This window comes from Melopsittacus undulatus, chromosome 2, assembly GCF_012275295.1.
Source record: "Melopsittacus undulatus isolate bMelUnd1 chromosome 2, bMelUnd1.mat.Z, whole genome shotgun sequence".
NCBI lineage: Eukaryota > Metazoa > Chordata > Aves > Psittaciformes > Psittaculidae > Melopsittacus > Melopsittacus undulatus.
The window spans coordinates 65653509-65679018 of NC_047528.1; the positions used below are offsets into that span (position 1 = coordinate 65653509).

Below are 25510 nucleotides of genomic sequence, written 5' to 3' on the forward strand. Positions count from 1 at the left end.
CGCCTCTTCCTCTCTACCGCCGGAAGCAGCGATAGGGCCAAGGGTGCACAGCATGGCCGGCGGTGCCGGTAGTGGTGTCTGGATAGGCCGCAGTGAGGTGTAGAGCCTGTCTTTGCACCATGCCTAAATACTATGAGGATAAAGAGGAGGACGGGCAGGCCTGCGGGGGAGTGAGGGAGGACCTGCGGCAGTGTCTGCTGGAGAGTCCCTGCGTCCTGCAGGTGAGCGCTGCCGCCCTCCCGGGGTAGGGCTCGCGGCCCTGATGCTGCAGTCGCCTCCCTGGGCTCAGGGTGCCCTGAGGCCCGCTCAGGGTCCCTCCCCGAGGTCTCTGTCAAGCCCCTTAATTCGTGTGTTATGAAGGTTAAGAAATGGCAACTTCAGAAGAAAGCCAGAGATACCGTACTGTGACAAAATCCTGAGTACACCTCATCTGAAGTAGTTTAATGTCTTATTGAGAAGCTTCTGTGATCCACTGAAGTGTGTAATCCTTTGTTTTTCGTCTCACAGGAAAATAAAAGCCCGAAGCAGTGCTTGAGGGAAGGACACTGTAGAAGTTTGCAGATGACGTTCTTTGCATGCAAAAGATCGATGGTGAGTGTTTGTGGTGCTGCATACTTGCCATCCTTTTTCCTGTTTTCTGAAGAAGACCACTTAGATCAGTAAAACTGGTGTCATTAAGCAGAGTAAGTCTTGCCTTTGAAGTTTATTCAAAATACAGATGTTGTACCTCAGTACATCTGAAGAAAAAGCGAAAGTATAAAATGGTTGGAAGAATGCATAATTGTATTAGGCTTAGAATGTGAGAGGTAAATGAGGCATTTTTGCTATTCTTTTTATTAAAGCTTTGTTTTAGGCAACATTAATAGGTCAGGAAATTGTGAGATAAGATCTTAGCAAGCTAACTTTTGTTTGAAGTCATTGGAAGAGATCTGTATGGAGAACATTTAAGGGAAGAGGTTGTGCTATTGAAAAAAGGCTTCGACTGATGAAGCTGGCTCTTGCATTCAAAATTATTATTAATTTTCTTAGAGGACTTCAGTTCATAATAAGTAACAGTTGTTTTTTTTTTTTAACAATGAGACATTAAGTATGATAGTGTGAAGTCAGTTTTAAAAATGTAATTAAATGAAGTTTTCTCTATTTTATCCAGAAATGTCTTGGTTGTGTTTCCACAACATTTCAAAAATGGTTAGCATGTTGTAAAGGTGGTATCAAAACTTTCTAAGCATAAGTAGTTCTGGGTTCACTTTTATTTGTAGGCAGTGTGGTGCATAATGAAGAACATGCAGCTGAAATGGTACCTAAAATTTTTTTTTCATTGTCTATTTTTATTAAAGTTGTAGCAGCTTTTTGTACCCCTCCTATATAAACTGTATTAATACATAAAGTGACAAGTTATTATTTCTGTGGACAGGAGAAAAATTCTGTGTATTTAATGCTTGAAATATCTGTTTGATTTATATATATGTATATGTTGCAGCAGCGATACATGTATCATTACATGATGTGCCTGTATTTCTGTCTGTGGATTGCAAAAGAAACTAAGTTTCTAGCCAAGTGTCTCCTGTCATGCAGGAAGAGGCCTGGCTCTTACATGGTTGTATTTAATTGCTCCAAATTTTAAGGCAGATGAGTGACATTTTTCTTGTCCTGTGACCTCTGTAAATTTCAGTAATCCTGCTCTGCCACATTTGTTACTTGGCATAATAGTGAAGCTGAAAGAGTATCCAAAACAAAGTTAGATGCTAAATGCAGGTGTAATTTATAGTATGCTAAAACCATTAGGGGGTTTGCCTAGTTGCTGTTTTCTTTCTAAGCAAATGTAATGTCTTGTACTGAAGTTTGCTTCCCTAATATTTTAGATGTTAAAGTAGGATTAAGGTTTAGAGTGGAAGCTGCTTGTCTTGGACAAGCTGTATCATCATGTAGTTTAGCTCTTTACAAATTTTGCTGGAATTCTGAAGGAAGGTTAGTTAATGGAGGTAAAATACCCATCCTCAGATATTAGATTGAATACAGCTGGATTGCAGTCTGAAACTGCCATCTACAAGACTGACTAAAGTTAGAAGAATTTTCCCAAGATCAAAATGTTTTTATGCTGCACTGGCAAAGAACTTGCAGTTTAGCTTGTGTAAGTGCCCTCTGTAGCTTTTATTTTAGCTTTACGTCATTTTTTGCTTCCATTAAATGCTTTTTTTTTAACTGCCAAGAATAAACCCATAGATTTTACAAGCTGAATATAATTTCACTTTTTACTGTGGTTTGGTTGTTTTGTTGTTTTTTTTTCCCTAGAAACTTCTGTATTTAAGTTACCCTTTTCCTCACTGACATTTTCAGTGATTCCCACTTCAACCTAATCTGAATTTTGCTCCTTCAGCTTATCAGTTAAGTTTGAAAAAGAGATCTAAGCAGATTGACACTACCTTGTTTTCCCATGTTCCTTGCAACCCCACTATGATGTTCTGTCATTTGTGTTATTACAGAGAATACTAATCACATATTTTTAATTTTGAGTGAAATTCAAGATAATACAATATCTGTTTCATTGGAAGAACCCCATGACTTGTTGGCTACATCACTAGTTTTCTTTACAGTAAATTCTGCTGTATTTTGGGCTTTGTTCTGATGTTACAAAGTGCCAAGATTTCACAAGTACTCTAAAGCATTTCTTTTGCAAAATGCATGTTTTTAATATATTGACTTCAATTTTCAGTTGGATACCAGGGCAAGATTCAGAGGAAGAAAAGGATACTGAAATCTCCATGAAGAGGCACAGCCCTGGGAAATCAGGGCTCATCAGCACTTTACACAAAACAGAGACTAAAGGAAGAAGACTATCTGCTGCATCCTTTTATACAGTAATTTCGTGGAAGGTACCTAATCCTGAGTATTCCAATAGATTGACCTGGATGTGCATTTAAATGTTAAAATAAAGGCAAGTGTAGAACTGCAAGTTCTGGCCAAAATGGGGACTTGTCACACACTTGCAATAAAAGACATAAAATCCAGAGTAAGCTGCAGAAGCTATCATTCTGTTTTGAAGTGAAGTTGTCTTTTGTGGTTTCACTAATTCTGAACATGTTTAGTATTACATGTAACACAAGATATGAAACTGGAGTTCACTCAACTGGTATCCCAGAGGATACCTCAGGATAGAGCTGTTTGAGTTGAATGAGGTTCTGAAATGTATGCAAGTTGTTTCCACCCCAGTAGGTTTGGTACCCTATAAACCTGCACTAACAGGTAGGAGCAGTGATGTTTTTCCAGTCCCGTATGTACAAGGATGGCATCTCTTTCCTCTTGGTACAAAGTTATTATTGGTTATTAGCACTGTCTAGTCTTGTTGGGCAACTGGGTTTACATTTGGTTACTCTAAATTAAAAGATGTCTGATTTATCTTTCAAGTAGTCTGTCTTCTTTATTGTATTGACACAAGTCTAAGAGAACTATAGCATTATGCTTATCAATGACTTGAAAGCTGGATGCTTGGTTATAGCTAACTGTATATCTTTGGATGGGTGAGAAAGGTGTTCCTCAGGCCAGCAGCTGAGGAAACCATGGCAGCTATTACTGTGTTCTAGAAGTATTTACAGCAGTATGTGAGTTCCTCTTGAGATGACCCTGAATGATCTTTCTGCATTATTTTCCAAGCAATTGTATAAATACTAATCCAAATGAGGGGTGATGATCTGGACTTTATTGTGTTTATAGAAGTAGTGTTCCACAAATTTGCTTTCCACTTTGTGTAAGCAGTATTCTCATTTTTACTTCATCACTTCTCTCTGAAATCTTTGGTTCTTGTTTATAGGTATAAAATACTCAAATTCTCATTCACTTAAATAGTAACTAGTTCCTGCTATACACTTCGTAATACTTGCTCTTCCTTGGGAATACTAGTGCTTAGTCAAATTTCATATAATTTCATAAGTTATAAAACAACTGAAGTGAAAAAGCAAACAAATTAAGAGGGAACTATTGCTTTGCTTTCCTTTGATCAAGTATAGCTGTGGCAGATCTATCTGAGGTATGACCGTATACTTCAAGACAGATAACATCTATCAGGTAGTTTCTCTTGCCCCATCCTGGTAAGGAAGCAGGATTTATGGGGGTAACAAGCATTAAATAGTACTTAAACCAGGACTGTGATCAATACTTACTGGTTCTGTTTAAGAACTTGTTTCTGAAGAATATTTCTTTTTCCTTTCTTCAGTGTGTCTGAAGAAATAAATGGTACTATAGCTCTTACATGTGGAAACTCGAATAACTTCAGACAAGTTTATCAGAAACAAGATTAGGAAATAGGTGAGAGAGTCATAGTAACTTCTTGGCTAAAACTTACAGCCATGTGGCTGATTTACGTTTAGTCTGAACAGATGCACTTGTAAAATTGATGACTTGAGTGAATGAGTGTGTGTTGATTATTTAATTCTGTCTGCTTAAGCAACTGCAAAGTGTGTTTATATTCCTTGTATGTGTAGGATTTTAGTTTTGCAATCATAAATCAACACCGATTTCACATTTTCATGTTCTGTTGATTAAGTGAAAGCTAGTTCATTTGTCAAAGTGCTGTAAACATACTTTGTTTTCCCTAGTTACCATATTATCTCTTTACATATACTAAAATGATAAATTGGTGCTGTATAAATACTGTGTATTATAGTTACAGTAGATAAATTGTATATAAGTATTGTAAGAGTATTAATTATAGCACTCTAATTTCAAGTTTTACTCACAAGCCTTCTCCCTTCGGGGAAAAAAAAGAGGACATTAAAAAAGGGAGTGTAAATAAATTCAAAGCCTATTGGCAGGTAGTTAAATGTCAGTTAGGTATGTGGGTTTAGTAGTCAAGAACTCTTCCATAGTCTGCCATGTGAGAGTGGGCTATAGTCTTTCTTAGCTGTAATCACTTAAGTCTCACCTAATGGTACTGCAGCAGTTTGTTTTGGAAAAGAGCAGACAACTGGTTAGTTTTAACTAGTTATTTCCAGTTGAGATCAACTGATACATTTAAACGCAGTGTTGCTACTGTACATTTTGTTAATTTAACAGAATATGTGTTTTGATACAATGGAGTCCTAATGTTAAAATTTCCTAATAGTTCATAAAGCTGGTTGAACAGTATAAATATGCATATAATATGTATCAAAATACTGACTTGCTCGAAAGACTGTCATTGTTTGATTTAGTATTGTGTAACCTAACATTCTGTCTAAAAATGACTAATTATATAATTGTCTTGGGCTTTTGTGCACTGCCCTACTTGAGAGCTATTAATGTTTCTTGTGTGAAAAAGAATTAGTTTCATTAACAGAAAGCCCAAAGTACTACGTATTTGTGTATATGATTCCAGCTTTTTCCTTAAACACAAAGCGTTTTAATTTGAATATATTGGTATTTTTAAGTCTCATACTTTGTAGTACACCATTGGCTTTTATTAAAAATACTTATTTCTAGTCTGTGGTAGATTTTGCAGGATTGAATATGGAATGTGTTTGAATCTGTGAAATTGGGCAGCAGAGAACAAAAGGTTGAAATGGTGCCAAAAGGCACTTATTGTTTTTAGAATCACAAATATATGCAGTGCTAATAATTTGTATTGTGTAAGTACAGGACAGTATGCAGAGCCCTTTCTCTGCTGCTATAGTTTCTCCTATTTGTTTTACACAGTGGCAGAGTCAAAAGGTGTTGAGTGCTGTCGAGATTCATGTTGCAGACTGCCTCCACCTGTGTTAGGACCTGTCTGCATTGCTACATCTGATTTCATCAGTTAGTGTTCTCTCCACGGTCCAGTCCTGCAAACGTATTTGTACTTATGTAGCTGTAAACACATACAGCGGAACTACCCACATGTTTATTCTGACAGAAAATACGCCAGACTTATTTCTTCTGGTTTGAAAATTCTTTAGGTCATTAAATCTGTTCTTTGAGGTTAGTATGAAGCTAAGCACATCGTTTAAGCAGAATCTTTTTAATGAAGTCCCATGTTCACATCTATTAAAAAGAAAACAGGGGGTTGACGTTTAACAAGTAAGCACTTTTGAAAGTTTTTCTGCTTCCAGAATGTATGTGTTTGTATTACAAAGGGGTTCATTATTCAATGGTTGGCGTATGAAATCGGTTGTGTATTCTCTCTTCACTTTCAAGTTTCTGGGAGTAGCAGGTTGGATGATAGGCTTTTTTCATTAAAGTCTTTTTTCATTATTTCAGTGCAAGCCTGAAACAAACTAGACTGACACCTTCTGCTCCTAAGAGCACAAAGTGAAATCATCTTCTAAAATTGCAATCACAGAATGTAGGTGGTAAGCAGTATCTGTTGTTTAAGCCTTTGGTTGGAAAACTTAGAAATAAAGAACTGTATCAGCTTTGTTTTCATGATGAATTTCACAAGTCTTTATGCTGCCTTAGTGCCTGATATGCGGTCATTTAAAATACGTGTATTTATTCTAAATCTGTATCCCATTGTTTAAAGCTGAAGAGCATGACAGTTTTAATTTCAGTCATAAACTTGACAGAATAGTAACCAAAAACCTTAAGATCCTTTTCCCAAATGTGCATGCTGAATTACCTGTTTCTGGCATAGTTTTGCTGCAGGTATCTGCAGAAAATTGTCAATTTCTGTAAGTGGTATACTCCACAATGACTGGGTTGACACTATGAGGGAAAAACATTCTGGTTTTGCATTACTGGTTCTATTACTTTGAAAGAAGCTAGGGAAAAACAGTGAATATAGAAATTGGCTTGTAGTTTGTAAGTTCCAATGAGAACTGTGCTACTGTGAAAGTGTATTGTGTCATCCTTCATTATCATGAAGGACGAGGAACATAGACTTTCTCTGTTAGTTTATGGCAGAATCTTTGAGGCCCTTTCAGTGGGGGAAGTTCTGAAGTCTTTCTGATACATAAGTCACAGACATGTAATATTTGTTAGATAGTGACCTTGAATCTTGGGGTTTTGCTTCTGTATCAGCCATACCTCTCTAATGGCTATAGCAGGATGGCTTCTGGAATCCTGAGTGGGAAGAAATCTGTTGGAGGTTGTCAGGTGTCTGGCATGCTAAGGAAGATAGAGGTAAATAGTGTGCTGAGAGGATTTGTTGTCAGATGTGTAAGCTTTTGCATTGCTCAGTATAAAGGCAGAAACTACATAAAGCCCTTTATCAGCTGAGAATGGGCATCTGGTGAAGTACCCTTCCCGCTTTATATTAGCAGTAGAGGTAAGAGTTTGACACCCTTTATCTGGTGTGACCTCCTGTGAAGGCTTTATGCTAGAGAAAGGCAATTGCTCTTGAAAAGGACATAAAATGTTTTCTTTTGATAGTGTGTTCTAATAGCTAGTAATCCTGCTTTCAAAAGTGCAAGTCTGTCTGCTGATCAGAATTTGACTTCAGTTTTCACTTGCAGAAGAAGGGATGGGGATGGCTCTGCAAAAGAGGTTAGTCCTAGGTTGTATTTTCTTGCTGGGAATGCATTTAAAACTTGGTGGAAAAAAAAGATAAGTGTGCTCTTAATATTTTTTGATGAAATGCGTGGATTGACTTCCTGAAGCCTTGTGTTATGTCCGTCTTCCTTAGTCCCTTCACATATTTGTAATCTTTTAAGAAGGAGATAAATTCCCATTTATGTTGTTTGGGTTTTTTTCAATGATCTACATATGGGTGAAATCCCCTCTTTCTTTGTACACTGTTGATGTGCTTCCGAGACTCATATTGCATTTTGTAATAAGTGGTAAGTTGGGATCTCGTGTTCAATTCCTTGTCCGTTACAATCCTGATGCCTTTTTCAGAGTCAGTAGTTTTTCAGTCAGCTCTTTCCCCAGTGCTCAAGGTGTGACTGTTCTTTTCCTGGGTGTATAACCTGAGATTTGGCTATACAAAATAGTAATCATTTTGAACAGTATACTGTACCAGCTATTCCAGAACTCTTATGTGGTGGCCCAGTTCTTTAGTTCATCATAGTGCCAGCTTTTGTGTTCTCCACAAATATAATCAGCAGTGAGTTTATACACACTTCTACATCTTTGAGGAAAATACTGAGTAGTCTTGAACCTGGTAAGTGTCCTGGGATAGCTCTCAAAGTACCTCTACTCAAACACAACTCCCTTCTGATAATCAGTTACAATTAGCTACAGATAAACCATGATGGTTTATGCTTCTTAATGCTGCCAAGCTCTATATGGAGATCAGAGTGTGCTAGTGACAATGTCTACGTGCTTTCTAGCCTGTTCTGGCCAAGTATATTTAATGTTTTTATGAGAGGATGGTTTTAAGTTTGTGTGGTATGCAGAGGAACTCCTATTTTCTGTCTCCTTGTTTAAAAACATGGCATGTGTTCATTAGCTTTGTGCCAAACTATGACCAAAGATAAATGTTAAAATCCCATATGTTTGACAAGGCCTTGAAAATGCCTCCTCTCTCTAAGTTCTGTGTAATTTTGACAAAGTGTTTGCATGGAATTTTACTGTTGACAGGTGGAAAGGAAAGAAAAATGAAAAATTTAAGGTGCATCTCCTTGCTTCTCCATCCAAATTCAGATCATATTGAGGACTTGAGCTGGCAGCTTCCAGCACTGTGGAGCTGCAACAGGCAAGTTCAGATTCTTACAGTGGAGTGGTGTTGGGACTGACTCAGCTGGTAGTTGGCAGTTGTCTTCTGTGGGTCATGTGTGATTGGCTGGAGGCATCCAGAGGAGTGTGTCTGTGTGTGTATCTCCCAAATTCCCCAGTTCAGGGTGTTTCCTGTGCGCTGGAGCCCTTGCAAACCTCCAGGGAGTTCCCAGGGAGTAGCTCACAAGTAACCTGCCTTTCCCTAGGCGTTTGTGTGCCATGTGAATGCAACAAAATGAGTCAAGAGCTGGACTGTGACCTCTCCTTAGTGTCTTTCAAATTACACTTAGCACTGCTTGAGCAGGTTAAGTCCCTCACTGACAGCATCGGTGGTATAGAGATTGACTAAGAAATAGAGCCCTGGCTCCAGCTACATGACAGTTCCAGTAACCATAGCTGGTTGATCCAGCTATCAAGTGGCTTCAAGTGGGCCTTCAAGTGAGCAAGGACAAACAGAGGAAACATGCTGACGTTTTTATTAGCAGAGAAAAAAAAATATTCTGGATTGTTATCTGGAATTATTTGGCTCAAACTTCACATCTGCGATGCGGGTTCTTCTCAGCCCCGTGACGTTTTCTGTTCTAGAATCCCCAGTTCCTGCCTGCGGATGATGTCACAACCGAACGCCGTTTCTGTGGGTTTGGATCCCGTGGGGCTGGGGACAACAAAGCACCAAGGGGCCGGCGGCTGACCCCTGTGGCCCTACCGACACAGGCTTATTCCAGCCCGGCCGAGAGGGAGCGCGATGCGGTCCTTCCCGTGCCCGCCCCCCGCGGCGGGGCTCTGCGGGGCCGGGAGGCGCAGGGGCCGGGCCCAGTGGCGGGGCGGGGCCGCCGCTCCCGGTGCCGTCACGAGCGGGCGGGCGCCGGAGCCGCTGAGGGTGCAGGGCCGGCGCCGGCAGCTGTGGCGAACCGGGGCTGCAGAGGTAAGCGGGGAGAGCCCGGCGGGCCTCGGGAGCGGCCAGGGGCTGCCCCACCGCGGTGTGGGGCGGGCGCGGGAGGGAGAAGGTGCATCGCCAGGGCTGGTGCGGCTGAGGCGCCGCTGACAGCTCCGGGTGAGGGGGGCGGCCGTTGGCCTCGCCTCGCCGCCTGCCGCCGCTAGGAGCGCCTCGCCCCCATCTTGGGGAGGCCTGGCACCCCGTGTTTGCTTCGTGCCACGGCGTCTGTCATCGCTGTGGTCCTCTGCGGAGCGGTGCTGCGTGTGACGGCGTTGCTGGGTACGCTGGTACACGGTTATCGTTGGTCAGGGTTCGTACTGAGAGCGTAGGTGAGCCGTGCCTGGCTGCCGTGTGTGAGTAAGGGCGTTCGAACAGCTGGCTCGGGAAGAGATGCGAGCGTGAGGCAACAAAAATGGTGAGGTTGCTTTTAATTCTGATTTCCTGTGGAGATCTGCTGAGAGCCGGGGTTGTTCAGCCTGGAGGAGAGGAGGCTCCTGAGAGACCTTCCCTTCTAGCAGCCTTCCAGTATCTAAAGGGGGCCTACAAGAAATCCGGAGAGGGAATTTTTACAAGGGCATGTAGTGACAGGACAAGGGGGAATGGCTTTAAACTGACTGAGGGGAGGTCTAGATTAGGTATTTAAAAGAAGTTCTTTAATGTGAGGATGGTGAGGTGTTGGAACAGGTTGCCAGGAAAAGCTGTGGCTGCCCCTTCCCTGACAGTGTTCAAGGCCAGGTTGGACCTGGCTTTGAGCAACCTGGTCTACCGGATGGTGTCCCTGCCCATGGCAGGGGGTTGGAACTAGATGAGCTTTAAGGTCCCTTCCAAACCAAACCGTTCTGTGTTTTAAGAGGGTGCTTGAAAGCTTGAAAGTGTGTTCCTGTTTTCAGGTATTTTTATGAGACCTGTGTTTTTTGATCTTCAGCTGGATGCTTTTTTCACAGCTTTGTGCTGCCAGTCCCTGTGTCCCCAAGATATTTGTGGTGGCCACACTTGCAGTACTAGAGTTACCCCAAGGTAAGGTAGTGTGATTACAAGTAGCCGAAAGTAGTGCTCTGCCACTTCATGCCCCCGTGCTTCACACTGGTGCTCAAAAAGAGGCATGAGAACTGCAAGAGCCACCGTCCTGAGGTGGGACTGCCCATTCAGGGTTTGTAGCAGCAGCTGGAAAAAGGGAAAATCAGGAAAATGAGAGTGTCTGTTGCAATTGATGTCTGGTGACACGTAGTGCTGTTTACTGAGCTCTGCTTTTTCATCAGTAATGCCATCATTTGGGGAGCAGGAGTTGAAAAGCTGAACTTTGAGAGCAGAGAGCGTAGTGCAAAGCCACAGGATATTGAAGAACATTTAACCTCCCTTAATTTATTCCAGACCAGTGTTTTTGATTCCTTTCATAATGTGGAGAAGCCTTAAAAGGAAGCAGATTGTATGTTTAGTTTGGTGCATATTTCAGATTTTTGCTCATTTATGAAGCTAGAATATGGTTGTGAAATATAATATATACAGAGTCCTTTTCAGTACTGATGCACTGTCATCTGTTTCAAATGGCTTTGATGGAGCAGTGTAAGAATGAAGCTGCAGCTTTGTCCCAGTGGCATACATTTTTCCCTGTACAATGGGTAAAGGCAGTATATGCTGGTTGAAGCTCAGGAATGGGCTGTATGGATTTGAGAGGGGCTTTTGCCTGAATCATCAGGCACTGTATTGACAATTGCTCTCCAGCTGCAGGCCAATATCATTATTTCCTCAGAAGTCTGCATTATTGAGCTTGTCTGCATTGGCAGTAGAGAGCTGGTTGGGAAGGTCTTGCTGTGTTACTTTTAAGCAACTGCAGCAGAGACTCTTCTCTGTTTGTATGCTCTCAAACTCTAAAGCAAGGGGGGATGAGGTAGTACAACCCTGCTGTCCTGGGAAACAAGGTAATCTTTCCCCTTGACAACCACTGATTGCTTAATGCTTTTTTCAAAAGGTCCTAATTAATAAAGCTTTTCCTGCTTGTGAACATTTTAATTCAACTGGCTACCTTGCTTCTAGGAACTCAAGAGAGTGCAGTATCTTATCATAGAATCAGAGAACGGTTTTGGTTGGAAAGGGCCTTAAGATCATCCAGTTCCAACCCCTTGCAATGGGCAGGGACACCTTCCACAAGACCAGATTGCTCAAAGCCCCATCCAACCTGGCCCTGAACACTGCCAGGAATGGGGAAGCCACAACTTCTTGAGTAGCATGTTCCAGTGCCTCGCCACCCTCACAGTGAAGATTCTCTTCCTTATATCTTGCAAACTTTTTCACAAGTCTCTCTGGCTTTCAGTGCAAGTGGGGAAGGGGACCTGTATTTTTGGGAAGACCCTGAAATTCAGTATTCTTGAATGTAAAAGTTCTGTCACTTTCCAAACTTTGGGGTGGATGTGACCTTCTTTATGCACTGCTCCCTGCTGGCTGTACCAAGTTGTTAGCAAATCATGATATCAGTGCTGTTTTCAAGTATCTGTATCTAGGCTGTATGCATTTTTCTTGATAGATGACAAGTTTGCCTGTGACTTAATTTATTTTTAGTAAGCTAATTTTAACTTAATTGATAGTGGGTGGTAACTCATAGGGAGCCATGGCAAAACAAAGAACCCTGCCAAAGTGTGGCAAAAAGCCATGTGATCTTCAGAGAGTGTTGGGCTCTATTGAAGGAGACTGTGATTCCTGCAGAAACTTACTTGCTTCTGCCTTGCTTGCTGTCAGCTGACACAAAAGGCTGTACCCTTTCTAGGGTAGTAGAACTTTCGGTCTGAAGATCTCAGGTACATTAAAGATCGAACATCCTCAGCTGTCTCTTAGACCTGTTCAAGTCCAGTCTGGTTGTGCAGATGCTGTATTAAATGGAAGTAGTTCTCCCTGTGGAGTGAAATGACTGCAGTGGCTGCTCTGTTTTCTACATGTTCTGGGCTTCTTAATCTCCATACTATTGTATCAAAATTAGGAAGGAAAACAAGGCAAATGAGCTCCTCGGTTCTTGTTGACATTTAATTCAGGCTTCTGGCACGTGCTTTGTTACAGCAAATTTTAATTACCTAGTTGATAGTATGTAAGATGGACCTTTAGAATATAAGAATACACCTTGGCCTCCCTATGTAGATTACTTTGTTAAAAAAAAAATCCGTTTCTTGCCTGGACTTGGAGAGCAATTGCCTTGCTTGGAGATGGAGTTTGAAACCTCTACCCATTGTCCTTACAGAGAGAGAAGATCAAATAACACAGGCAGCATAGCTCAGAGCTCCATCTTATGCATTCTTTGCTTCTGCTTGTCACTTCCTTTCCTGTTTCTTTTCTGACAAACTGAATTTCCTCTCTATTGTTGGATTATCTACCTAAATCTGAAACAGACATCCTTTGCAGAAACATTGTTAGAAAATATAGTTGACCTTGGAAGAAGAAGGCTTTGGGGTGTGTCTACCTCATCAACATCTGTCAGGCACATAGGCATAGCCTCATATGTGTTTAAATCACACCTATTCCTGCTTAGCCAATATGATAAGATCTTTACTGTAGATGATGTTTATTCTTCTGGCTTTCACATAGAAGGAGGATTTAACCTTTGCAGCTTCACTGCCACTTCCTGCTGCCACTGCTCTCCTTCCTTTGCTTCACATGTGGTCTGCTTACTGTGAGGGAAGTGTTGCCACAAAGTGGAAGCGTGTGAGGCAAACCCAAAGAACAACCAAGGCAGAGCTGACTGAGAATGAAGCGTGGACTGAGTGAAATAAGGAAGATAACAGGACGTGACTGAGAGGAGGGCGTGTGTCTCAGCTGCACAGAATAGGGTCATAGCCTGCTTTTGTAATTTGTATGGCAGGCAGTAAGGGAAGTGTGTATGAGATAGTAGAAGGCAAACACTGCAGCCCTCACTGGCAGTTCTTACTGTATTTTCCCTGGTTCAGAGACTGGGGTTAATGATGTTGCATCAGCCAGCACAGGTGAACATTGTGCTTCTGCTTCTGTCAGCCCATTGAGCCAGCTGTGTTTCTGTGTCTTGCAGAGGAAAGGGAGGTGCCAGCACTTCAGAAATATGTTAGCATTTCTTGAAAACAACATTTGAAAACTGCAGTGAAGTGTGTTCACTCAGCAAGAAGGCTATCCCTGGCCATGTGTAATTCTATTGAGTGTGAATTTCTTGAATTTATGATATTTTTTTTTCCAACTATGCAATAAATAGTAAATAGGAAAATTGAATTACCAAGGTATGTCCTAACTTAGCTAAAAGCATCTTGGTGAAATATGAGAGTAACATAGCTTCCCCCCTAATCTCCAGGCAAGTTGAAATCTTGATCGTAGGTGAAGGAGGCTTTGTGCAGGTACTCTGTGCAGTAGTTGACCAAGGACTTCTCTGCAGCCAATGTTATGAATGTGCATCTGTATTCACTAAAAGTACTTGTTGAAATATCGCTATGACCTTGTTTAAAATTAGCAGGAGATTGTGAAAAAGACACTGACATCTTGAGCTGTTACATGTAGACCTGGCCCACTGGTGAGCATATAAAAACTGTCTTATTTGTGGCCTATTGGCCTGTCATGCTAACAGAAGTCTGTTGTATGAGAGATGATGTTTCTCTAAATACAGATATGTTCTCCCAGTTTGTTGGAGGCAGAACAGATTTTGTGGAGGAGATAACTGAGTGAGGTGAAAGGGTGTAGTATGGGAGAAAAGGAGTGCGGATATGGAGGGAGAAAGTGAAGCAAAAAGAGTTGGGAGGATGAGAGAGTAGATGGCCCATGCAGGAAGGGAGAGAGATAGCAATGGAAAACTATATCTGGTGTGGTTCTGATCTATGTTTTGTAGCACTGTCAACAGAGCACTTTAAAGTTGTAGTTTCTGCAAAGGAGCACCCCAGCTGGAGATATTCTGAACTCCAGCTCCAGCTAGGGTCTGCTTAGGGAGAATGCAAACAGAGGGGCTAGGCTTCAGAGCTGGGCTTCCCTGGTAGGTGCATCCTGAACGTGAGCATATAGGAAGCAAGTGGGGCTGTGGTACTCTGAATGAACAGTACCTGCAGTGCTACTAACTCCCATTGCTAGATAAAATGCTTTAGAGAAATTGGGGTCATCTGCTCGTACAAGCATGGCTATTTTCATCTTGCTTAAGAAACTAGAACATTTTACTACTCAACTAAACTTATACAAGAATAATTCTTCTTTCTAACGTATGACTAGTTACATAGGAGGCATATATATTCATATATATTCAGATGTTGCAAATCTTTGGATACAGCATATCTCAGTTCCTTGGGGCAGTTTGTAGCCACAGTAACCTTCCTGCAGTGTAGCAAACTGTACAGAATACAGCTAAAATTGGTGCCTGCAAATGCTTCTGCACATGCTCAGTTCCTTCCTTTTTTACAAGACTAAGAAGTCCAGATTAACTTTGTGCTTGAATAGCTGCTTTACCTGATGGGACCCTGCTGCATCACTGAGTTTTCTGTAACTTTCAGCTACAGAAGCATGTACAAGTGAAATGAACTGTGTTTAGAAAGAATTTTATGCCTGGAATTTCTCCTTGTGATGAGTAGGACAAGTCTTTAAGGTAGAAATTAGGGCTAACAGTGGAAGCACAGATGATACTGGATTTGCTGAGAATTTGTTTTTCCACTCATTCTCTGTCATTATATTGTGTTGCAGAAAGGGCAGTGCTGGTCTTGCTGCTAGAGTTAGGCATTGGAGCTTACTGTAATTCTAGTTTGTGTTTGTTTCAAGCCTTAATTCTTGGCACTCTGAAACTTGGATTTCGGCTTTAGAAGAATTTTCCAAGAATTGTTTAGTCTTTAGGAATTATAATAAGACTTCAGACTTAAATTGCTTTGTATTAAGTGTCTTAAAATACGTGCCTGCTTGGAGTCTCCACTGTTCTTTTATTCCAGTGCTTTTTCTATATTTTCTCTGTAATGACCATTGTTAAACGAATAGTTTTTCACAGCTGGGTTTTTTTTTTCACTATTGCTTAGAATAAAGTAGTTACCAATAGACCCTCTAAAGATTTTCCCCCCACTCTCTCTTAACACACCTGGATTCTCTGTACATCTTGCTGCATTTTGTCTTGCCACCAACAGTTCTTTCGATCCTGTAGCTACATTTTACATTCAGTAGGCTGGAAATTCCTACCTTCCACAGCAGAGCAGGTGGAACGAAATGTGTGCCTGCGATTCAGCAACTTCAGTGCAAAGTTCAGTGGGTTAATTTAAGATATGGGTTTGACATTTATGAAGAGTGGTCACTTGATCTGGTCCATCGACTTTGCCTGGGAGGTTGTAAACTTGAACAGGAGCATGGTAATATCTTCAGTCACCAGAGCTACTTGCTGAGCTCTGCATGCCATTTTTCTGTTCTATCTTAATCATAAAGTGATAAGTATTAGTGTGTTGTTAATTCTGATAGCAGCTCTGTAAATATAAGAATATATAGAACATTACAGCATTTGTTAAAAAAAAAAAAAGCTGCTTGTGTATTATCTTGTGGAAGATGCTACATATAAAATGTAAAATTCTGTCCAGGTCCAGAAGTCTGTAGAGCATTTCTCAGGTGCTTTGTGAATATGGACATTGTCTGCACAAGAGCATTATATTGTGGGTACCTTATCTCTTCCTGTTTTTATGGGTAACTTCTTTAAGTTCAAAATTGTGCAGTATCATACAGACAGATACAGCAACAATTAATATGAGACCAGTAGATAATAATATCAGTAGAAAAGTCATGTATGTCTAGGCACAGTTAAAAGTGGTATCACAGCTGAAAGGTAGGAAGTAGTGCTGTGTGGTATTGTGGACCCATGAACTTGCTGTGCTGTCCAGTCGCATACTTCTAGCAATGTGGATGAACATGATTTTTGAGGTTTTCTGGTGATCATAACTTCCGCTCCCTAAGTGTGGGTAGATTGTGCATCCTCATTTCTGGGACTTGGAGAAGTATTCGTCACTATTGGCTTCTGTGCTGAAAGGAGGGCTCTCCCATACAAACAAGACAGTTATAGCCATGAGGACTTTTTAAACCACAAATGACCTACACTGCTGGCAAAATAGCTGTCTTAAAAGAGCAATCTGTGTAACCACAGTTTTGCCTCATGAATTCCAATTATACTTAATCTTTAGTTAGATGATCTACTTTCCACTGTTGTATTTAATGCACAGGAGGGGCCTAATCTGGGGATGAACTGGGCAGTAAAGGATGTCAGTGAGTGTAACAGTTTTATTTGTTATAGTGATTGGAAGTTGTACAGCAATCAAAGCAGGGGATTGAGGGAAGAGGAGGACAAGATTGTTTTCTAATTGAGAGCTGCATCCTTCCAGAGGCCTGGGACACAAGCCTACCATTCGCCACAGCTCCTGTGTGGTGCAAGGCAAGTCTTTAAAAATTGTCATTTTGCCAGTGGTCTGTACAGTATTTCTCAGGTTTGTGTTTCTAGTAGAAACTAGATTTTAAATCAAGCTAAACCCTCTCAGCTATTTCTGCATATATTCTATAAAAGACTGTGTACTTCCAAAGTTGAATCTTGGATGTCTCGAGTCTGACAGCCCAAGCCTGTTGATGCTTTATTCTTTCTGGAGAAGGCTGGGTCTCCCTTGAAGTCTGTATCCAGTGTCTCTCCTGGTTCCCAGCCTCTTTGCACCAGCTTAAGTTGCCGCTCTAGGTTTTCATCCTTGTGCTACTTGTCCAGTCTCTCTGGTCTGTCCATACCTGTCTGCTCTCCAGCTCTTTACTGCAGTGATTCCTCCCAGCCAAGTAATTTATTACGTTATTTCCACTCCCAGGCCTCAGTCCTGGTCTTCTGACAACTTCATTGTTTTTAAGCCAATTTTTTTAGTATTGTCTTTCAAATCTGTTAGTTCTCCTCCTGCTCTTTCAGTTTGGCCATTTCATAGAATCATAGAATAGTTAGGATTGGAAAGGACCTCAAGATCATCTAGTTCCAACTCCCCTGCCATGGGCAGGGACACCTCACACTAAACCATATCACCCAAGGCTTCATCCAACCTGGCCTTGAACACTGCCAGGGATGGAGCATTCACAACCTCCCTGGGCAACCCATTCCAGTACCTCACCACCCTAACAGTAAAGAAGTTCTTCCTTAGATCCAGTCTAAACCTCTGCTGTTTAAGTTTCAACCCGTTACCCCTTGTCCTATCATTACAGTCCCTAATGAAGAGTCTCTCCCCAGCATCCCTGTAGGCACCCTTCAGATACTGTAAGGCTGCTACGAGGTCTCCACGCAGCCTTCTCTTCTCCAGGCTGAACAGCCCCAACTTTCTCAGCCTGTCTTCATACAGGAGGTGCTCCAGTCCCCTGATCATCCTCGTGGCCCTCCTCTGGACTTGTTCTAACAGCGCCATGTCTTTTTTATGTTGAGGACACCAGAACTGCACACAATACTCCGAGTGAGGTCTCATGAGAGCAGAGTAGAGAGGCAGGATCACCTCCTTTGACCTGCTGCTCACACTCCTTTTGATGCAGCCCAGGATACGGTTGACTTTGTGGGCTGCGAGCGCACACTGCTGGCTTATGTTCATTTTCTCATTGACCAACACCCCCAAGTCCTTCTCCGCAGGACTACCATGAATTTCCTTTTTGCCCAACCTGTAGCTGTGCCTGGGATTGCTCCCACCCAGGTGTAGGACCTTGCACTTGGCATGGTTAAACTTCATGAGGTTGGCATCAGCCCACCTCACAAGTGTGTCAAGGTCCCTCTGGATGGCATTCCTTCCCTCTAGTGTATCAACAGAACCACACAGCTTGGTGTCATCAGCAAACTTGCTGAGGGCACACTCAATTCCATTGTCCATGTCACTGACAAAGATATTAAACAAGACCGGTCCCAACACTGATCCCTGAGGGACACCACTCGTTACTGATCTCCAGCCGGACATTGAACTGTTGACCACAACTCTTTGAGTGCGACCATCCACCCAGTTCTTTATCCACCAAGTGGTCCACCTATCAAATTGATGACACTCCAATTTAGAGACAAGGATGTCATGTGGGACAGTGTCGAACGCTTTGCACAAGTCCAGGTAGATGACGTCAACTGTCAACGTCAACCCCTGTCCATCACTTTTGTAGCCCCGTCATAGAAGGCCACCAAATTGGTCAGGCAGGATTTTCCCCTAGTAAAGCCATGCTGGCTGTTACCAAGCACCTTGTTGTTTTTCATGTGCCCTAGCATGCCTTCCAAGAGAATCTGCTCCCAGATTTTGCCAGGCACAGAGGTGAGACTGACTGGTCTGTAATTCCCCAGGTCATCCATTTTCCCCTTCTTGAAAATTGGGATTATATTTCCCTTTTTCAAGTCACCAGGAACTCCACCTGACTGCCATGATTTTTCAAATATGATGGCCAGTGGCTTTGCAACTTCATTCGCCAGCTCCTTCAGGACCCGTGGATAGATTTCATCAGGTCCCATGGACTTGTGTACATTCAGGTTCTTAAGATGGTTGTATTTCCCCCCATGCTTTTGAATTTGCTATTTCCTGAAAGCTTGTCTGACAGATACAGATTATGTTGGACCAGTTCAATGTTCAGTCAAACTGATGTTCAATGATTATTAAAAGGAACTTGTTTCCTAAACCCCTTGGGCTGGAGCAGTGAGTCTGCCTGTAGAACAATATATGTGCAGGCAGGTCACCTGTGGGAATCAAGAGTATTCAGGTTTCTGGCATTTTTGGAGATTTTAGTTGTGAGTGAATCTCTAGTGGATCTGTATTTACTGTGACTTTTTAAAGGATTAGGTTAGGAAGGAAAGACTGCCAGGTTTTGTTGTTTTTCAAATTCATGCAAAACATTTCAAATTTGTGCAAACCTTTAGCTTTTACTCTTGGCAGTGGCTGACTTCCAGTTGAAACTAGTGACTGTTCTTTAAAAATTCTGTCTGAGGGAAAGACTCAATGTGAAAAGTTTCTGGGCACACACTTTGGGAATATGTAAGCAACTGAGAACAGCATCTCTTGAATGCTTGACTCTGTTGAACAGCTGTTGATGTGGGTAGTCATGCTACTGGTCCCATCTTCTGACTGCTTCTCTCTTGCTGAAGGATTAGTAAATGATTTACACGCTGTTCATTCACTTCATGTGAACCTATGTATCTTAGCTATTGTGCAGTGACACGACAGCTTAATGTTTGTCATGCAGTGGCATATAAGAGGTTTCTAAAACAATGTGAGACTAGTGATGGCATGTAAATGACTAGTCTGTTAAAAAATTGAGTAAATCTTGTGTAGCAAGGAGCTGCTTTTAATGTAAACAGAGACTTTCCTATTCTTCCCCTTTTGGTAAGAATGGTGGAAATGTTGAAGTGCATCTTTGCTTATATGTATACCAAAACTCTTCCTCTACCCAGACAATGTACCTTTTCCAAACAACTGTGAGGAAGCATTTGTTGAACACTAGCTCAAAATCTATGGGTGCTGCCATCTAAGTTGTCTGCATTACTTTTTTAATCAAGTAATAGATTTAATTTTACCAAGCTTATAAGACTTGAGAAAGCTCCATATGCTGTGATTGAATCATTCCTTTTTGGCAAGATCAGATTACCAAAGAATAGTTATTTTTTTTTCAGTTAGTTTGACCCAGTCTGTATTTTAGTAAAGTTACCCTTTCCAGGAAGTGTAAGTAAGAACTGTATTTCTGCTAGAAGCACTAATGGCTGCAGTAGCAGGGTCTGAGACTCAGGCTTCCAACATGAGCTGTAGGTTTGCTGCTTCACTTGAGCTAGAGATGGATACGGAACAAGTCTTATTAATTCTACATCAGGTTCTCATGTAGCTTTCTATCTTTGTGATTTCTACGTCATGATGTCTGAAATGTTCTGTACTTAGTATATTAGTGGTAGGTTACAGTTCTGTGTTCCCAAGAATCTTTCCAGCTGGAAGCAAGCAATCTGCTATGACCAGAAGGTTATATATACTCTATAAAAAAGAGAGTACAGCAAAACAGTCAGTCAAAAATTCTGTGTGAAAGCTCCTATAGTGAGTGAATTTATAATAAGAGTTTTGGATGTGTGAGCTGTATTCAGTTTTGAGAACACTTGAGACTAACTTCCTAATTAATATATTGAATGAACATGCCTACATAAAATATTTAGCAGTTCTGTTGTATAGCATAACTAGCCCAGTTACAATAGAGCAATAAATGTCAGGGTACTGTCAGAAAGTGAGAACTTCAGTGCCCTGCAGGCTTGGATATGAATTGAGCAGTTGTATTAAAATCTCATAGGTAAAATGAGCATACTGCTAAAAATGGACTGGTAAGGTGTAAATAAAGCCATTAGAAATCATCATAGGCTCACTGTTGGCTCTTCGCATATGTACTGTGCTGCTTTTCAGCGAGTGTATAGTGCCTGTTACTTCTCAGTAGGATAATACTGCCCTGGTAAAGGAGATGCTGGTGGAGTGGAGGCTTCTGCTCTGCTATGTAGAAGCAGCTTAGCAATTAGACTAGCTGCTAAGCACAGGGAGACTTTGAGAGCTGCCTGAAAAGCACTGCTCTTCAGTCATAGCAGAAAGCAGGTACATAAGGAGACAATTAGTGGGAATGTATTGTGAGGATCAGTGTTATTCTGGTGAGATTTTACTTCCTAGGAAGAGCAGTAAAAATAGTGTTTTGTTATGTAAATGTCATGTCTTACATAGAGGTTTTGGGGGCTGTTCCTGGTATAGGAATAGAATTCTTTATTTCTGTGGTTCTCTTATGTTGCCTCCTTAATCTGTTTTTCTGACAGGACAAAAGCACATTTTCCTCCTGGTTTCCTTTACCTCTGAGTTAACTCAGGGTACTGCAGCTCAGAAAGTGACATGTTAGTTCTTACTCTTGGAACAGCAGAGTGCTGTTGTATTAATATTTTGCTGCAGCAGTCCAGAGTTGCTCTGAACATCTCCTGCCTAGCTTTGGAGTGTGAAAATCTCCAGAATCTGTTTCTAGGATAGCTGCTGCTGTGTGAGGAAGCAAAGGTGAACAACATAGTCCTCTCCACTGACACATGTATATGAACAGGGCAGCTCATCCCAGGGGTTATCACTGGAATCTGTTTTCCCTTCCACACTGCATTTGACAGGTAGGAGCTGGAGAGAGGCATACTGGGTACAGTAGTTCTGTAAGGGTGTTCCTCAGAGCTTTCAGTCTGAGGGCAGGAATTTATTTTCCTGTGACTGTACCATTTTGACCTCCCATTTCCTACTTCCAAATCTGGAAATCTATAGTTGTGACAGCACCTTGTTGCCTTTGTGGTTAAAGTTGATAGGATGTGAAGGCAAGCAGTTCTTTGAAACTGGTTGTGAGAATTTAGTGGAACATTCTTCTAAAAGAAGCCATGGTGGTAATGTCATAAGTAAAATTAGGTCATGAGTAATTCTGCCTTGAAGAAAGGCAATTGTGAGGCCTACCTTTTACATGCAGCAGTTAGAAAAGTGTGTCAAGGAATATATGTAGCAATAGTATTGTCAACATTGGGCATTTGGAAATTGCGGGGAGCTTTCAGAATTGTGAGGGTTGCTCAAATAATCCTTGCCATAGCCATCGTATTTGGCTTCCAGCTTTGGGAGCTTTTAGGTATCTCCCAATCTTGATGATCCCTTTTCAGTAATACTGAGTTAATTAAAACAGCATGCTATGCAGTTACCTTATATTCTGCTCTTCCTGAAAATCCCTGTGTCTTTAAATTTTTTTGTGCCTGGGAATGGCTTTGAAGAACTAATGTGTTCTGCCCTCCTTACAAGTTTACTTGTAAGGCATGATTGCAGGCTCTATTCTGATATAATAAGGTGAAAGGTTTCATCCTTCTTATGTATAGCACCTGAGACTTTCAAGAAAAGGCTGAAGATTGTGAGACTTGGGTAAAATTTTCAAGGCCAGGTTGGACAAAGCCTTGTGTGGCATGCTTTAGCGTGAGGTGTCCCTGCCCATGGTGGGGTGGGGTTGGAACTAGATGATCTTAAGGTCTTTTCCAACCCTAACTATTCCATGATTCTATGAAAATACTTGAAAGAACCAGTGACTCCGAAAGGAGTAGTTGTTGACTGTTCTAGGAAGTCTTTGTGTTTCTAGGTTTCTCTGGGGCCCTTCACAGTGGTTATGAGGATGGGCAAATCCCACTTTTTTATGGGTTTCTAAGTATGTCTGGATTTTTGTAATTGTATGTGGTTCATTGGCACAAAATTATGCACAGGATGACAGTGTGATGTCAACATGAATGTATCTATTATGTATTGCACCTACCTGGAACCTTTAGAAAGTGAAGAATTAGCCTGCTACTGAGATTTATAAATCAGAGCCTACAAACAGTCTAATTTAAATTGTGACATCTAAGAATTGGAGGAGCCAAGAACTGGTAAAAATCCATCTATATTCTTGCCCCTTTGTTTGGTTTATTGTTTAGCAGCTAGGCTCGGGAGCCCATGAAGATACGCCTCTAGGGGGGGTAATGCTGTGTGCTTCTGGAAAGAGGAAAGCTTCATCTCACCTAAAAAAAGTGTCAACAGCTCAGGGAATAAGGAAGAAAATTTAAGTCTTAGTTTCATAAGTAGAAGGAAATGGGGATTTTTTTCAGTGGGCCCTTTTTCTCCATTACTGCGGTTGCTCTTGCAATTTAGGGTTAGACTAGAATTGTGACCATTGGAAACCATGAGGTGAAGCCATGAAGGTGACAAGAGATATACCTGAACAGAAGGGGTACTGGCAGAACACACATTCAGAGGCATGAGTCTGTGAAACTTTGACAGGATTAAGAAAAAACATGGGGACAGTCTCTTCTCGTGGTCGTGAGCTGCGCCAGGGGAGGTTTAGATTGAATATTAGGAAAAATGTCTTCACCAAAAAAGGGATGAGGTATTGGAACAGGCTGCCCATGGAAATGGTGGAATTGCTGTCCCTGGAAGTGTTAAAAAAGCATGTAGACGAGGCCCTCAGTGACATGGTTTAGTGGTGGACGTGGCAGTCCTTGGGTAATGATTGGACTTGATGATCTTGAAGGTCTTTTCCAACCTAGTTGATTCTATGATTCTATGAATGGGTTCTAGGCAAACAGACATTAAAAACCTTGATATTAATTTGTGCAGAAAATAGGGAAACTGTAATTTGTCTGTCATTATTTTTATTATGTAGTTGGTGGGGAAGGAGATAATGAAAGACCCTCCAGAATTATGATTGATGATCATGAGAGTATAACTTAAGAGAACTGAAAGAAGCAAGACTGGGGAGGGTGGGGGAGGGGAAAAAATAAAGAGGGAGGGGAACCCAGAAACAAAACAAAAACCAAGGAAGGGGACCTATGAACTCTGAGGGAACTGAGGCCGTGTAAAATTTGTACATGATGAGAATCTGCTGTACTTTCAGAACTGGCCTCCTAAAGCATAACAGGAATAAAGAAGCCCCGAAAGTGATGCTTGAGGTTCCCACGTTGACTACAGATACCTGAATCAAAGAAAACTGTTTCTATCTGCATGAGCTGCATTTAACAATATTTCGCTTTGTATGGTTGTCCTAAAATACTTTTTCAGATGCTTTTAGTGACAACGATTACTAATACAAAAACTTCTTTAATGGTTACCCTGTGGGTAGAAAGAAATATGCAAATGTGTTAATTTCCAGAGAGGAAGAAAGGTGACTTAAAAATAAAACTGTGGTTGGCTCAATTGACTGTCTTCAATGAGCCATTGACACTGAGGCTTGTTATCCTGTCATTGGTATTCCACCATTGTTGTCTCATCCTTCCCGTTTCCATCGGCTGCAGGATACGTCCCAGTTTTTTCTCTTGTGGCCCTAATTAACAGCTTTTTACTTTTGACTGGATGCTTGATTAGGGTATTTTTTTAAGGTGAGTTTCTCGTGGTTGATGTGTGTTGAAGCTGGAACTTTGCTGCATTTCTAACGTGTTGGCTTGTAGTCCGTTCTGTCAGCTCTGAGTACCATGGCCTATAGGATGGAAAGTGTTTTCTGTTTCTTATAGAAACCAAATTAAGAGGGTGACATATCATGAGTAAGAAACAACTCTATCCTCCTCTAGACTAGGCAGCGTGAGAGTTGGTTCAGGTCAGAGGACAGCCTCTGCCTCTGAAGAGTTACTTCCTGTCCTTACTAAAGCGTAATCCTTCCTAGGCTGCCAAATGGAGGTCAGTTCCCTTCCCCATCTGGTGACGTGCCTCCCTGTTTACTTTTGAACAGCTGTTGGACCCTTTTACAAGGTGAGTGGGCATGGGTTGAGAAAGTGTTTAGTTGATAGGGTTACATGCATTGTGCAGGTGGGTAATGGTAAGGAAACGAGATGATATAATGATGCAGGATATATTTGTGTGTTCCTTTTGTGGTACATGTGGTTGGAAGTAATCTGGCTATTGGCCTAGTTTTCTCCTAAATGACAGGTTGCATGAGGCTGAGTAAGGTAATGGGGACGTAGCTGAAAGTTGAAAAGGAAAATAAAGCTTTGTTTCTTTTTTATGGCTGGGTAGTTTTGTTTTGTTTTGTTTTTTTTTTATGTGGCTTTGGGCATTCATTTGAATTAGTGAAAATTTGTGTGAGAGAAAGCAACTGCACCTGTCTGTGTATATAGCATGTGCTCATATTAACCAAAATACCAACATGGTTAATAACACTTCTCTTCCTGTGACAGCCCAGCTAAAGACATTTGCTGTGTTGCCGTTCAGGCGCATGTCCTGTTCTGGTACCTTTGACTTTACACTAAAGCAATTCTGCCATATGCTCTCCAGACCTGATATTCTGGCTCAGTATGCTTCAGATGCTCAAAACAGTCCTTTCCCAGAGACCTCCTCTTCTGCCACATTCACATTTGCATGCAATGTTTTGGTAGTGATGTATGTAACATTGCGTTTACTGAATGCTTGAAATCCTTGAAATGACATACATGATGAGCAAGCTTTGTAAGGGACTGATCTCCTCTCTGGAGAACAGGAGGTGCATAAAGCTGGAGTTATGGGGATCTGTGATGTCCCTGTG

The 25510-nt window shown here is 41.5% G+C and overlaps 2 protein-coding genes across 12 annotated transcripts in view; both read left to right on the forward strand.

Annotated features, from left to right (window-relative positions):
- The first annotated feature begins 21 nt into the window (after nt 1-21).
- Nucleotides 22-3404, forward strand: COA5 (cytochrome c oxidase assembly factor 5). Its single transcript, XM_005151384.4, has 3 exons — nt 22-221; nt 508-591; nt 2714-3404. Exons 1-3 carry the CDS (start codon nt 120-122, stop codon nt 2753-2755), a joined length of 228 nt encoding a protein of 75 aa, XP_005151441.1. The 5' UTR covers nt 22-119; the 3' UTR covers nt 2756-3404.
- A 6068-nt stretch (nt 3405-9472) lies between these two features.
- INPP4A (inositol polyphosphate-4-phosphatase type I A) overlaps nt 9473-25510 on the forward strand; it is a 129068-nt gene continuing 113030 nt past the window's right edge. For all 11 annotated transcript variants that reach the window (XM_031050973.2, XM_031050971.2, XM_031050977.2 and 8 more), the window contains exon 1: nt 9473-9526. The gene's annotated coding sequence lies outside the window, so the exon portion shown is untranslated. The remainder of the gene's footprint in view (nt 9527-25510) is intronic.

Coding starts and splice junctions, on each gene's coding strand:
- COA5 (XM_005151384.4), top strand. CDS start 120: ATGCCTAAATACTATGAGGATAAAGAGGAGGACGGGCAGGCCTGCGGG. Junction 222..507: donor AGAGTCCCTGCGTCCTGCAG/GTGAGCGCTGCC, acceptor TTCGTCTCACAG/GAAAATAAAAGCCCGAAGCA. Junction 592..2,713: donor TTGCATGCAAAAGATCGATG/GTGAGTGTTTGT, acceptor TTCAATTTTCAG/TTGGATACCAGGGCAAGATT.